This window comes from Pleurodeles waltl, chromosome 4_2 (genome assembly GCF_031143425.1).
Source record: "Pleurodeles waltl isolate 20211129_DDA chromosome 4_2, aPleWal1.hap1.20221129, whole genome shotgun sequence".
Lineage (NCBI taxonomy): Eukaryota > Metazoa > Chordata > Amphibia > Caudata > Salamandridae > Pleurodeles > Pleurodeles waltl.
The window spans coordinates 1,052,579,547-1,052,593,462 of NC_090443.1; the positions used below are offsets into that span (position 1 = coordinate 1,052,579,547).

At 44.5% G+C, this 13,916-nt stretch overlaps 1 protein-coding gene across 1 annotated transcript in view; it reads left to right on the forward strand.

The window, feature by feature from the left end:
• SERPING1 (serpin family G member 1) overlaps positions 1–13,916 on the forward strand; it is a 138,137-nt gene that overhangs the window by 47,967 nt on the left and 76,254 nt on the right. The window contains exon 4 of the mRNA XM_069233060.1: positions 7,438–7,584. Coding sequence (XP_069089161.1) covers positions 7,438–7,584 — 147 coding nt within the window. The remainder of the gene's footprint in view (positions 1–7,437; positions 7,585–13,916) is intronic.

A 13,916-nucleotide genomic window follows, 5' to 3' on the forward strand; every position in this document is an offset into this window, starting at 1 on the left:
AAATAGTGACCTGCCAAAATATTAGTCACTCAGCAGGTCATTCTACAACCTCGTACAAGTGAAATTTTTGCAATGCTGTCTATAAGTGCATACGTCTGTGAATAATTTGTGGCCACTTTTTACAACCAGTGTTTTTGTACATCTGGTCCTGTATAATTACAACATTAGCCAAGGTCCATATTTGTGAAATAATAGGATATTGAAGGGAACTGTGAACATAGGGGGATCATCTTTTTAGGACATTTTACCACTGTTACCTATAGAAAACTAAAGAATGTAACAGTCTTCCAATTCCACCAGCAGTTTGTTTATATGCAGTTGGAGAGGATTGTTGGAAGGGGCCTTAAGGGATTTTCAGCATCACTAGTAATGTACACACTGTAACGCTCACAAATTCACTTGGTGGACAGTGAGACATTTTAATTGAATCATTATAGCAACACATTCCCTCATACCACATTCTACATACCGCATACTACATACCACATACCACCACCACCAGGAACCTAGTATTTTAATCAAATTTGTGGTAAAAAATGAGGTTCAACCACAGTCATTCAGTGTTAATGAAGTACAAAACATGGTTAGCAATAGCTTATCCACCAACATCAGAGAATCAAGAAGAAAAATTGATTTGCTTTCGGCAAAATATTTCTGCGGGATACATGTTCGGCACAGGAGAGGAAGGTGCGGTCGAGTGCTGCGTGTCAGCCAATCAGCGCATCATATCAGTCTTTCCCAGTCAGAATCAGCTGTGCTCCAGCCTCTACCACAATACTTTTGAAAGAATTGAGATCAAAGGAAATAGATGCAGCAGGGCCAAGACCAGCTGAACCTGAAAGCATCCCCACTTGAAGGCATCACCCGAGGAATCAAGAGGGAAGTGTATGGCACAAAACTGAGGATGGATCATGTTTTGGGCTGTCATAAAGAGATCCATGAATGGAAACCCCAATCTGGAGATTGCCTTTGCCACTTCAATGTGTAGCTCCACTTGTGGTCCTCCAGTGAGAGACAACTGAGAGCATCTGCCTTCACACTGAGGATGTCTGTTAGGTGATCTGCTAGTGGGAAGATTCTTCCCACAAGATTCTTCATCGCTGCACCCACATCCAAATTTGGCAGCAACGTGCTCCGTCATTTTCAAAACGCAGGGATGCGCTGTATTAACAACAATACCCAGCACCCAGGGAAAGAGCAAGAAATGAGGAGAAATGAAACCATTTCTCCATGTTGCACCATGTTGACTCTACCACTGCAGTGGCATTAAATTTTGGCGCTGTCTCAGATTTTTGATTTTTCATAAATCTTGGGCAGTGTCAAAATGCAATGGGTGTTGCTGTGGAACGCCTACAGCAACACCCATTGCATGCCCCTTCCACGCAAAGTGCTGCGTGTGAAGGGACCATATTTACGAGGTGGCGTTTTTTGTGGCTTAACACCACCTAGTACATACGGCGCACTCCACAGCCCCACCGGAGTGTCACTAAAAGTGGTGCTCCGGTGACGATAGGGACTTGTAAATCTGGCCGTGAAAGTTCTCGGAGCCACCATTTACTGCAAGTAGCACTTCTGGACAGAGAGATTTGAAAGCCCAAATAAGGTGTATCAGGGGTCCAGGGACATCAATCAAGAGTTCAAGGCCAACAGGACCTGGCTCAAGGTCAGCAGCTTGAATATGTTCTATTGGATTAACCAGTTCACAAGGCAGAGATCAAGACAGGTCCCAGGCATCCATCCTTCCTGGGGACCAAGAAATGAACAGCGGAAAACCTGTGAGAAATTAGGTTACTGTTTGAGGAAGGTGAAACCCTACTCAAGCAGAAACCACACCATTCGTCGGGGTGAGACACAAATAAACCCCAAATTAAGCTGTGCTCACCCCCTGGTAGCTTGGCATGGAGCCGTCAGGCTTAAATTAGAGGCAATCTGTAAAGTATTTATGCAGCACTTCAAACAGTGATAAAAAGAAAACACAACATAAATAAAATCCCACACCAATTTAGAAACAATAGACCTCAATTTAATAAATGAAACAAGAGCAAAGCAACAAAAATCCAATCAGTTGAGCTGGAATTATGAATTTTTAAAGATTTAAGTGTAAAACAGTGCCAAAAAGCACACAGCTCCACCTGCAGCCATCTGGTTGTGCAACACTGGGAGAAAGTCACAAATTCAGGCCGACTGTGTTGGAGCATGGGTCAGATACAGGGACTACGTTACTCCCACTGACAAGTTATCTTCTCTGTTTAGCTCAAAGAGTCCTGTTCACAGTGGAGGGGGTCGTGAGGAGCGGAGGAGCGTCACGGACAGTTGTTGCTGTAGCACAAAGTGCAGAGCGGGCATCACAACCGGTCATCACTGTAGCATGAAGATCCTGTTGTCATTGTGAGTAGTCGGGAAAGAGCTTTACAGTAGCGCTCAATGTGAGCAGTCGATGCTGTAGCGTAAAGGGTTGAGCTGATGGAACTTTGCATTGCCGGGCTGTGTGACTGGCACCGCCGGCCCGTTCACAGTCGGAACTTCAGTTTAGACTTTCTATAGCCACACCATGGGTCCAGGCTCTTTACGTTATCTACTGTTTGGGGGTGGGTCAGGGGTTTGCCCCAGCTGGATCTGGGTGCTGGTGCAGGTGGGTGGTAACCTGTTATGTCCCTGTGGCTCAGAATAGGAGGCTAGCAGATTAACCCTTGGAGTCACTTGAGGAGTCCTGGGTTCAGTTTAAGGTCCAAATCCCTCTGACTCAGGCAGAAGAGCAGGAGGGTAGCAATCCAACAAGGCAGCAGTCCAGCAAGGCAGTAGCCCAGAAGGGTAGACGTCCAGCAGAGTGTCAGTCCTTCCAGCAGCACAGCAGTCCTTCTTCCTGGTAGAGCCTCCAGAAGTGTACTGAAGGCTAGGTGTCTGAAGTTTACTATTTGTGCCTCCTTTGAAGAGGGAGAAGCTTCTAAAGTTTCCTTTTAAAGTGCACAGGTTTTCTGCCTTCCTTGCCCTAGCCCCAGACTGGAGGTAAGCAGTCCTTTGTATGGAGGCAATACACAGCCTGTTTGAGTGTAAGTAGGGCTGTGCCCAGCTCCACCCTCCCATCTTGCCAGTGATGGCCCTTCCGACCATACCTAAGCTCTCTACTGTGTGTGGTTTCCCTGGAGGAATACACAAAGCCCAACTGTAAGCTACACCCAATTATGACCCAGAGAAGGTTGCAGGCACTAAATGACAATGGCAGGAAAATGCCAACTTTCTAAAAGTGTCATTTTCAAAACTGTAATTTAAAATTTGACTTCACCATGAGAAATATATATTTTTTAAATTTCAAAGATACCAAACATGAACTGCTTGTCTGTTCCCATTTGGAAATTATCACTTATTAACTGTCTTACTGTCTTAAGGTAACTCAAATGTTATCCTATGAGACAAGCAGGCGTGGCAGTAGTGAAAAACTAATTTAAGAGTTTTTCACTATCAGGACATGTAAAACTTAAAAGTACATGTCCTACTTTTTGAATTCACTGACCAATGCTCTCATGGCTGTCCAGGGCCAAACCTAGGGGAACACATATGTATTAGAATGGAAGCTTTGGGCTTGGCATAAGGTTTTGTTTGCCAGGTCAAAATGGCAGTTTAAAACTGCACACATAGGCTGCAACAGCAGGCCTGAAACCTATTGAAGTGGCTACTTAAGTGGGTGACACAATCACTGCAGGCCCACTAGTAGCACTTATTTTACAAACCCTGAGCACAGGGTTTACAAGGAACTTAAATATGCCATTTGGATATAAGTCAATTCTACCATACTTAAGGCGAGAGTACAAGCCCTTTAGCACTAGTTAGAAGTGATTTATTGCACCACCCCCTAAGGCAAACAAAAAAAAATTCAGCAAAAATATGGAGGAATAAAGCAAAAATTCTGGGGATGACCCTGCAGAAAGGTCCAAGTCCAACCAAACCCAAGGCCACTCCCTGCCAGGTTCCCTCTTCTAGACCTGTTTTGCAGCAAGGCAAGGACTTCCATCTGATCTGCAGGACTGAGGCACGATACAGCGATCCCGCCAGAAGGAAAGGTGTGCTCTGGATGGAGGATAGGAAGCAAAGTACATATCTGCCTGGATCTGCTGAATTACCCAGTGGTCTAATGCACGTGCCTGTCATTGATTGATGGCAATCCCTCCCTATCAAACTGGATCTGCTGCTGTTGCTGCTGGTGATGCCTCCTGGACTCACCCCTCTCTCTGAAGGGGCAATAGATTTGAAATGGCCTTTGGACAGGCTGAGACGGCTGCCATTGGCAGCACTGCACGGCCGTAGAATATCCACGGAAAATACAATGCTGTTAGTGCAGGGGAAGCTAGGCCCAGGCCACGAGCCACGGCCATGCTGTTCTTGAAACTTTCTAGTATGGAGTTGGCATTCTCTGTACCTGTCTCTTACCATTAAATGACATGTCTATGGGTGCTGCATGGATTCCTCTAATTATTCTAGTGAACTCACCCATGCATGCTGACACTGCATGACACCTGTACCCATGGACCAAACAACGATGTCTGTAGAGAACTTCAGGATCTGTTTTGATGCCTCCAAGGCATCGCTCACCAGGTCAGAAATGTACTTCTTCATATATTCTGAAAGACTGACTGAGGGCCTGATTTGTAACTCTGCAGAGAGGTTACTCCATCACAAGGGTGACGGATAACCCATCCACTGAAATCTAAATCCCATTCTATCCTACAAGATTTAGACTTTGGTGGACGGGATATCCATCACTTTTGTGACAGAGTAGCCTGTCCTCTGAGCTCTTAATCAGACCCTAAGTTATCCATTAGACAGAGGTATCTGGAATGGGTTAATAATCACTACCACATAGAGCTCTGGAGCCCTTCTACTGTTTGATCCAGTGTCCGACTGGATTGCAATCTCACTATCGGAGTGAACTTTGGAGCCACCAACGCTGTTTGATTCCAGAACTCTAGACCCTCCCTCCCCATGCTGTTTGATTCCAGCGATTGGATTGGTGCTATACCCTGAATATCAGAAATGTCTACTCCCACCTTCCCATCCAGACTACGAAATACCTCCTCAGTACCCTGGGAATGTTTAACATTCATTATTGTATTAGGCCTTTTTTTTTTTACCTCTCACACTACTCTTTTTTCCCATTTGGCCCTCTTTTTTTGCTTTCCCATTGGAACAGTAATCAATGTTGCACATGAACTGTCTTCACCCCCCCTCTTCCTGGTCAACACCAATCCAGGCTGATTGTGGCAAACACATGGCCCTCACAGGTTCATTTAGTAGAATGTCAGGACACAAATGGGACCTTCTCGCCCTGCTACTCCCAAATCATCCCAGGCCACACTCCCCCCATCTGTGTTCCCCCCAACTACAGCCTTGCCGCAGGTCTGCACCAGCCCGCACCTCATCCCATTGCAGATCCTTCGATCTTTCTGGTCCCCCAACCTGCCATCTTCTGCTCTGTTAGTGGCCTGCGAAGAGCTTGTGTGAAACGATGTTGATGGCTTTTAATTAATAGAAGGGAGAAGAGTATTATCCCCCAAACCCATCAGAGGATAATATATCTTGTTGCCAATAAGAACACTGAAAAAGTGGTATTTGTATGAGCAGATAAGTGAAGAAGACCACAGAGAACGTTGAGTACCCTTGACTGTTCTCTCTTGCTGAACTCACTGAATCTGAGGGTTGTTGAGGCAAGGGCTACAATGGTATTCCAAGGGGAGTAGCTTTAGGGAGTGATTGGGGTGTGACACCCCCTAACCAAATGCATTCTTGGCTTCATAGTTGGGTCTGAGGGCTCGGAGTTGGGTCTGATATGTCTGCGTTGGTTTCTCATGTCGTCCTAAGGGATTTTAACTCTTTCATTTTTAGGGTCGAGCGGGCAAGCGCTCTAGCCTGCTGTAATCTCTCTGTGGGCTTTTAACCACGCCCACCACACGCCCATCAGTTTGGTTGGTTCATGGGCTTGCCTTTTAAAATCGCTTGATTTTATTTGTGAAAGGCATGCCTAGGTCATGCCTTTTCTGGTGTTTAGCCCTCCTTGAGCGCACCGGCCAACTACTGAAAACAAGATGCTCCATGTCATGGTTTCTGGCCTCCATTTTCCTTTTATTTCCTACGCAGCGGAATCTCTCTGCACATTTGCCGATACATTTGACTGAGAGCGAACTTCTGTTTCCTTTATGTGTGCTCCTTCACGCTCATGGCGTGGCGCTTTAAATCGGCTTGCTTATGTGAAACTGTATTACTTTTCATTTCCATTTTATGTTGCAATAGAAGTCCGGTAAGGACGTTACAACACTATTAGGTCTAAGTCGATCAAATGCGAGACCCATTGCATTGCAAATGCTTGTTTGAATCAGGAACTAAATATTTATAGTGACCAGTTTTCTGAAAAAGCAGTAAATCCGCACCCATATAAATACATCTTGAAAGGATGCACATTTACTGCTTTCTGGAATTCATAAACACTGGCAGTCATATGCTTCACAAGCAGTGTCAGCCTCATGTTTCCAGACATACTACTGGCAATCAAACACCGGAAAGGTGATGGGATGAATGTTTAAAAATAGTCTAAGCACTGCCAATCACTCAGGGGAGCGTTCCAACCATCATTATCGGCCACTGTGCCACTCTAGACAGAGCGCCTAATTTAAAGATTAGCAGATGTAAAAAAGGCAGACAGGGGTTGGAGGACTTTATGTCAGCCAACCTGCCTTTACTCCAGCTGCCAAATTTAGAGATGCCTGCCTGGCCATGGGCATCAATATGCATTGGCAGGAACCACCATCTTGGCGGTTTCTCTCAATATAGGAAAAGTTTGACTAACGACTCCATCAAATATGACAGCCAGTTGTCAAAGTTTTCCAAATCTCTTTATTTTTCACAAACAAAGTCCTAAAACAGGAGTTTGTTTTTAAAAAAAACCAGAAAAACATTGATCTCTACACCATAGGAGTTTTCGCCCATGGTGTGGGGGTCATTTTTATTTTATTTACTGTACCTCGGCGCCAGGATGTACCTGGTGTGACGGACAGTTAAAAGAAGACCACCAACCATCCACTCTACTGCCATCAGGCCATCAGAGGAAGCTTTACCTTGACAGAATTCTGTCGGTGTAAAACTGGCAGTCCGCCTGACTCAAAATCGGTACTCTGTCTACCAAACTCTAAACCAGCCCTAGAGGTCCAACTAATGCTACTCAGTACTGACCCTGCTCCTCAAGGGATTGGGCCACCCTGAACCTTGGTCTTCTCACTCATTCACCCCGCGGCCCACTCCTTTTTTATTTGGAAATTTGAGATTCGGCCCTGCCCTAAATCTCACTGACTAAGCTAAACCCCTGGGTATTGCAGGCTCCCCACTGTTTATGAGTGCTGTTTCCTGCTTTCTCTACCTTAAGCTTACCTTATGTGCTGGTTCTCTACACAGGTGCACGCGGTGACACGCAGGACAACCTCATGGAATCCCTCTTCGAGCTCAAGAAGTCCAGCGCGTCGGACTGCGTCCACAGCACTATAGGGCGCATGATCACCTCCCAGGGCTTTGTGTCTTCCTCTGGAATGTTCTACCAAAAAGGTAATAGTGTGGGCATGTGCAACTGATAGCCATGCGCAAGGGCAATGGTGGGGCATGCATATGTCTTAAACAGCCAGCTCTGCTAAGCAGCGGATGACCATGGTCTTCAAAGTGCTAGTTTATAGATCAGTCCATCATGAACCTGTGTCTGGGAAGAGCTTACAAGTGGTGCTCAGACTCTGGTGTGTTCAGTAATAGTTGAGATGGATGGATGGATGCAAGGATGGATGACGGATGCATGAACAGATCAATGGATGGATGTGTGGACAGACGGATGGTATGTTCTAACCTCCATTACTTCCTCATCCCTCATCCAGTCACAGTCCTTACATCATGAGCCTCCTAATGGACATAATTTCACCAATCTGATTTAATTGATATTTGCATTAAAAAAGAATCCCTTTAAACAGCTACATGGTCGAAGGACCCATGATAACTCCTCCCCTTCGTGTTAACGGTTGAAGTAAAGAAAGGTCACATAAAAGTGCCCCCACAAAACACCACGCACCCTTACATTCTTGGCACGACCAGAGGTGAGGAGTCATGACGCTGTCAAACAAGCACTGGCAAAGTAAATAGGCGACTCTCGCATTCTGAGTTCTGACTAGAATATTAAGAAGCCTGCTGCAGTGAATAAAACAAACAAAAATTACTGTTTGTATATTCCTTCTGCATGCACTGCAGCTACAAGAGAGGGTACTGAGATTCAGGGTACTTCTGAGATGTAAAACAACCCCTCATGCATCGCAAGGTAAAGACTCTTTAGGAGTAGGGATGATAACCAAACAGCCAAGATCACAGGGTTAGAGGGTAACTACTCCTTGGGGGTAGGCAAAGGCCATGCTAGGTATACTTTAAAGAAGGTAACAAAGGGTCAAGGTGAAAATAAAAATCTGCCAGCCAGCTGGCCTGAACAAAGGAAACTGGCTGCTGAGTACCATCTCTGGCAGAGTAACTTTTCATGAAGCCAAAACTGGTAATGAACAAGAAGAATGTGAGGTCACAAATCTGCACAACTACAAATGATGGACTTCAGCCTATGACCAGAGGATACATCTGCACCATTAGAAATGATGGACTTATGTTATGAGCATAGGACTAATCTGTACCACTATAAATTATGGACTTCAGTCTATGCCCAAATGACAGATCTACACTACTACAAACGACAAACTTCAGTCTAACTCGAGAAGACAAATCTGCACCACCACAAATTATGGACTTCAGTCTATGACCAGAGGATAAATCTACACCATTAGAAATGATAGACTTCAGTCTATGACCACAGGATAAATCTGTACCACTACAAATGATGGAGTTCAGTTTATGACCAGAAGACAAGTCTGCACTATTACAAATGCTGGGCTTCAGTCTCTGACCACAGGATAAACCTGCACCATTATAAAGTATGGACTTCAGTGTATTACAAGAGGACAAATCTGGACCACTACAAATTATTGACTTCAGTCTATGACCAGAGGACAAATATGCACCATTAGAAATGATGGACTTATGTTATAACCAAAGGACAAATCTGCACCACTATAAATTATGGGCTGCAGGCTATGACGAAAGGACAGACCTACACTACTACAAATGATGGAATTTAGTCTATGACCATAGGACAAATCTGCACCACTACAAATTATGGACATCAGTCTATGACCAGAGGACAAATCTGCACCACTACAAATGATGGACTTCATTTTACGACCACAGGACAAACCTGCACCACTACAAATGATGGACTTCAGTCTATGACCATAGGACAAACCTGCACCACTACAAATTATGGACTTCAGTCTACGACCAGAGGACAAATCTGCACCATTGGAAATGATGGTCGTATGTTATGACCATAGGACAAATCTGCACCACTACAAATGATGGACTTCAGTCTACGACCAGAGGACAAATCTGTACCACTACAAATGATGGACTTCAGTCTACGACCAGAGGACAAATCTGCACCACTAGAAATGATGGACTTCAGTCTATGACCAGAGGATACATCAGCATCACCACAAATGGTGGAATTCAGTCTATGACCAGAGGACAAATCTGCACCATTAGAAATGATGGACTTATGTTATGACCATAGGACTAATCTGTACCACTATAAATTATGGACTTCAGTCTATGACGAAAGGACAGACCTACACTACTACAAACAACAAACTTCAGTCTAACTCGAGAGGACAAATCTGCACCACCACAAATTATGGACTTCAGTCTATGACCAAAGGACAGATCTACACTACTACAAATTATGGACGTCAGTCTATGAGCAGAGGACACATTTGCCTCACCACAGTTATGGACTTCAGTCTATGATCAGAGGACACATTAGCCCCACTACAGTTATGGACTTCAGTCTATGATCAGAAGACAGCTCTCCATCACCACCACTTATAGACTTCAGTCTATCACCAGATGCCAGATTTGCACCACTACATAATTATGTACTTCATTGTATGATGAGAAAACAAATCAGCACCACAGCAAATGATGGACTTCAGTCTATGACCAGAGGACAAATCTGCATCACTCAAAAAGATGGACTTCAGTCTATGACCAGAGGACACATCAGTGTCACTACAAATGATGGACTTCAGTCTATGACCAGAGGACAAATCTGCACCACTATAACTTATGGACTTATGTTATGACCAAAGGACAAATCTGCACCACTATAAATGATGGACTTCAGTCTATGACCAGAGGACAAATCTGCACCACTACAAATGATGGACTTCAGTCTATGACCACAGGACAAATCTGCACCACTACAAATGATGGACTTCAGTCTATGACAGAGGACACATATGCATCACTACAAAGTAGGGACTTCAGTCTTTGACCAGAGGACAAATCTGCACCACTGCAAATTATGAACTTCAGTCTATGACCACAGGATAAACCTGTACCACTACAAATTATTGACTTCAGTCTATGACCAGAGGATAAATCTGCACCATTAGAAATGATAGACTTCAGCCTATGACCAGAGGACACACCTGTACCACTACAAATGATGGAGTTCAGTTTATGACCAGAAGACAAGTCTGCACTATTACAAATGCTGGGCTTCAGTCTCTGACCACAGGATAAACCTGCACCATTATAAAGTATGGACTTCAGTGTATTACGAGAGGACAAATCTGGACCACTACAAATGATGGACTTCAGTCTATGACAGAGGACACATATGCATCACTACAAAGTAGGGACTTCAGTCTTTGACCAGAGGACAAATCTGCACCACTGCAAATTATGAACTTCAGTCTATGACCACAGGATAAACCTGTACCACTACAAATTATTGACTTCAGTCTATGACCAGAGAACACATCTGCACCACTGCAAATTATTGACTTCAGTCTGTGACCGGAGGACAAGACTGAGCCACTGCAAATGATGGAGTTCAGTCTATGACCAAAGGACAAAACTGCACCACTATAAATTATGGACTTCAGTCTATGACCAGAGGACAAATCTGCACCACTACAAATGATGGACTTCAGTCTATGACCATAGGATACATCTGCACCATTAGAAATGATAGACTTCAGCCTATGACCAGAGGACAAACCTGTACCACTACAAATGATGGAGTTCAGTTTATGACCAGAAGACAAGTCTGCACTATTACAAATGCTGGGCTTCAGTCTCTGACCACAGGATAAACCTGCACCATTATAAAGTATGGACTTCAGTGTATTACAAGAGGACAAATCTGCACCACTACAAATTATTGACTTCAGTCTATGACCAGAGGACAAATCTGCACTTTTACAAATGATGGACTTCAGTCTATGACAATAGGATAAACCTGCACCACTACAAATTATTGACTTCAGTCTATGACCAGAGAACAAATCTGCACCACTGCAAATTATTGACTTCAGTCTGTGACCGGAGGACAAGACTGCGCCACCGCAAATGATGGAGTTCAGTCTATGACCAAAGGACAAAACTGCACCACTAGAAATTATGGACTTCAGTCCATGAGCAGAGGACACATTTGCACCACTATAAATTATGGGCTTCAGTCTATGACCAGAGTGCAAATGATGGACTTCAGTCTATGACCAGAGACAAATCTGCACCACTGCAAATTCTTTACTTCAGTCTATGACCGGAAGAGAAGCCTGCACCACTACAAATGATGGACTTCAGTCTCTGACCAGAGGACAAATCTGCACCACTACAAATGATGGACTTCAGTCTCTGACCAGAGGACAAATCTGCACCACTACAAATGATGGACTTCAGCCTATGACCACAGGACAAACCTCCACCACTATAAAGTATGGACTTCAGTCTATTAAGAGAGGACAAATCTGCACCACTACAAATTATGGACTTCAGTCTGTACCCAGAGGACACATCTGCACCACTAGAATTTATAGACTGCAGTCTATGACCAGAGGACAAATCTACACCACTATAAATTATGAACTTCAGTCCATAATTCTGCGGGGCAAATCCTCACTGCTACAAATGATGACCTGACATATCCAATAGTTTATCCAGACATGCCTTCCAGGACCAGTCAAGACCATGCTTATGTGCTCTTCCAAACTTTCTCTTAAAAGTGACCGTATTTGGGTCCTCTCCCAGTGTTTCCATCTGCTAACCAACCAGCGCAGGATGGGGGCATTCCACTTCCAAGCAGTTGCGCGCCGCCTTCTCAAAATATTGGTGCAAACGTGCCCGCAAGTAATCAGCCAGCTCTCCTGTTGGAGTCCGTTCGGATGACCGCGGATTTACAATGTCATCTGGATGCAAGAGTAAGTATGGGTGGCTGAACCTTTAAAGGAGCTTTAGAGGCTTTAGACTTGAGTTTGAATGGGAGGTACCTGTATCCCTGTCAGTAGTTTTATCTACTGGTTTAGTTGTTGCCACTTCATAGAAGTTACCAGATGCAATAGATCCATGGCTCACTGATATGATTAAGCCAACTTGTCCATTGTCTCGAGGACCCTGCTGTTTACCGTTCACCTGTAACCTTGACTGATCGTCCAGAAGACCAGTAGCCACCACTCTACGCCTCAGGTCACAGCTCTTCAGATGGCTCCAAATGGGTTGAAGCGCTTTGGCCACTGATGGTTGGACTGAACGTTTCAGGATTTTAACCAGTGGGCCCACAATGTAGTTATGTGGGTCATCGTTGTGATAGTTGTGATAGTCCTCAACATCAAAATGAGACTGATCTATATAAACAAAAAGTTACCAATCTTAGAAGGATTACTGGGGACAACAAATCTCCCGGGAGGCCAACAGAAAGAATACAGTGTGGACGGGGTGGCCTTGCCCTTGGAGTCACCTCAATTTGAAATATTACAATCTTTTTACAAAAACATAAGGGGGGCAACAGGACAAATTATTGAGCAGAAGTACTCAGCAAGTCCATTCCCAAATTCTATCCTACTTGCAGAGTGCAAATAAACTTATCACACAAAACCCTGCCCAGTTTCCCAGGTCCATGCATGATGTGCTGTTCCATTCCAGTTCTTTTCTTTGAATTCTGGGACTTGTAGTCTTCTTGTTTCCATTACAAAATAGGACTACAACTCCCAGAATGCAAAGAAAAAATCTGGAGTGGAGCAGCACATCATTTATGGACCTGGGAAACTTGCCAGCGATGCTCCACACTGGGTCTGAGCGCTGATGTCAGAGCGCTAGGCACCAATCAAATTATTGCAGCCCCAACCAAGACATAACTCTCCGACAAGTCGGAGCTCACACGCTGGGACTTGCGCACCTCAACAATGAGGGGGCGCAGCCAGCCCAAAGCTCCTACTCCACAATGAAAACCGCAGCAGCGGTTAAACGCGTACACGTAGAAGCAAAGAAAGCACAAACAAAAACTTGGGTCAAAGGATCCTCTATATGTAAATCTGTAAATATGTAAGTCTAAAAACCCGATAGCAACCAGCAGCGCATGTGTAACCAAGCATCATGATCGTTAAGAGCTGAATGCTTGTGTCAACTGGAACGCGCTAAAGCTTTTAACCATACAGTATATGCAGCATTAGTAAAACATATATAAGCAAAATATGAAGTCAAAGATGGTAGCACTAATATTGACTGCTGAGCAGCAAAGAAAGAGGCAGTCAAGATGGTGCTGATCATATTTGAGGAACAGAAAGGGCAGGGACTGGCAGGTGCATCAGGTGAATGGCCGTGCAGAGCCGGGAGCTGATATAGAACCAAGGTTGGCCAGGGTAGTGAAAGACTTGCTTTGTGGACCTGTACTCTGACGCCCTTAACTGTGATCTTCAAATGAGGAGGACTGAGAGAAGCTCCGGTCCAGTATACGCTCTACA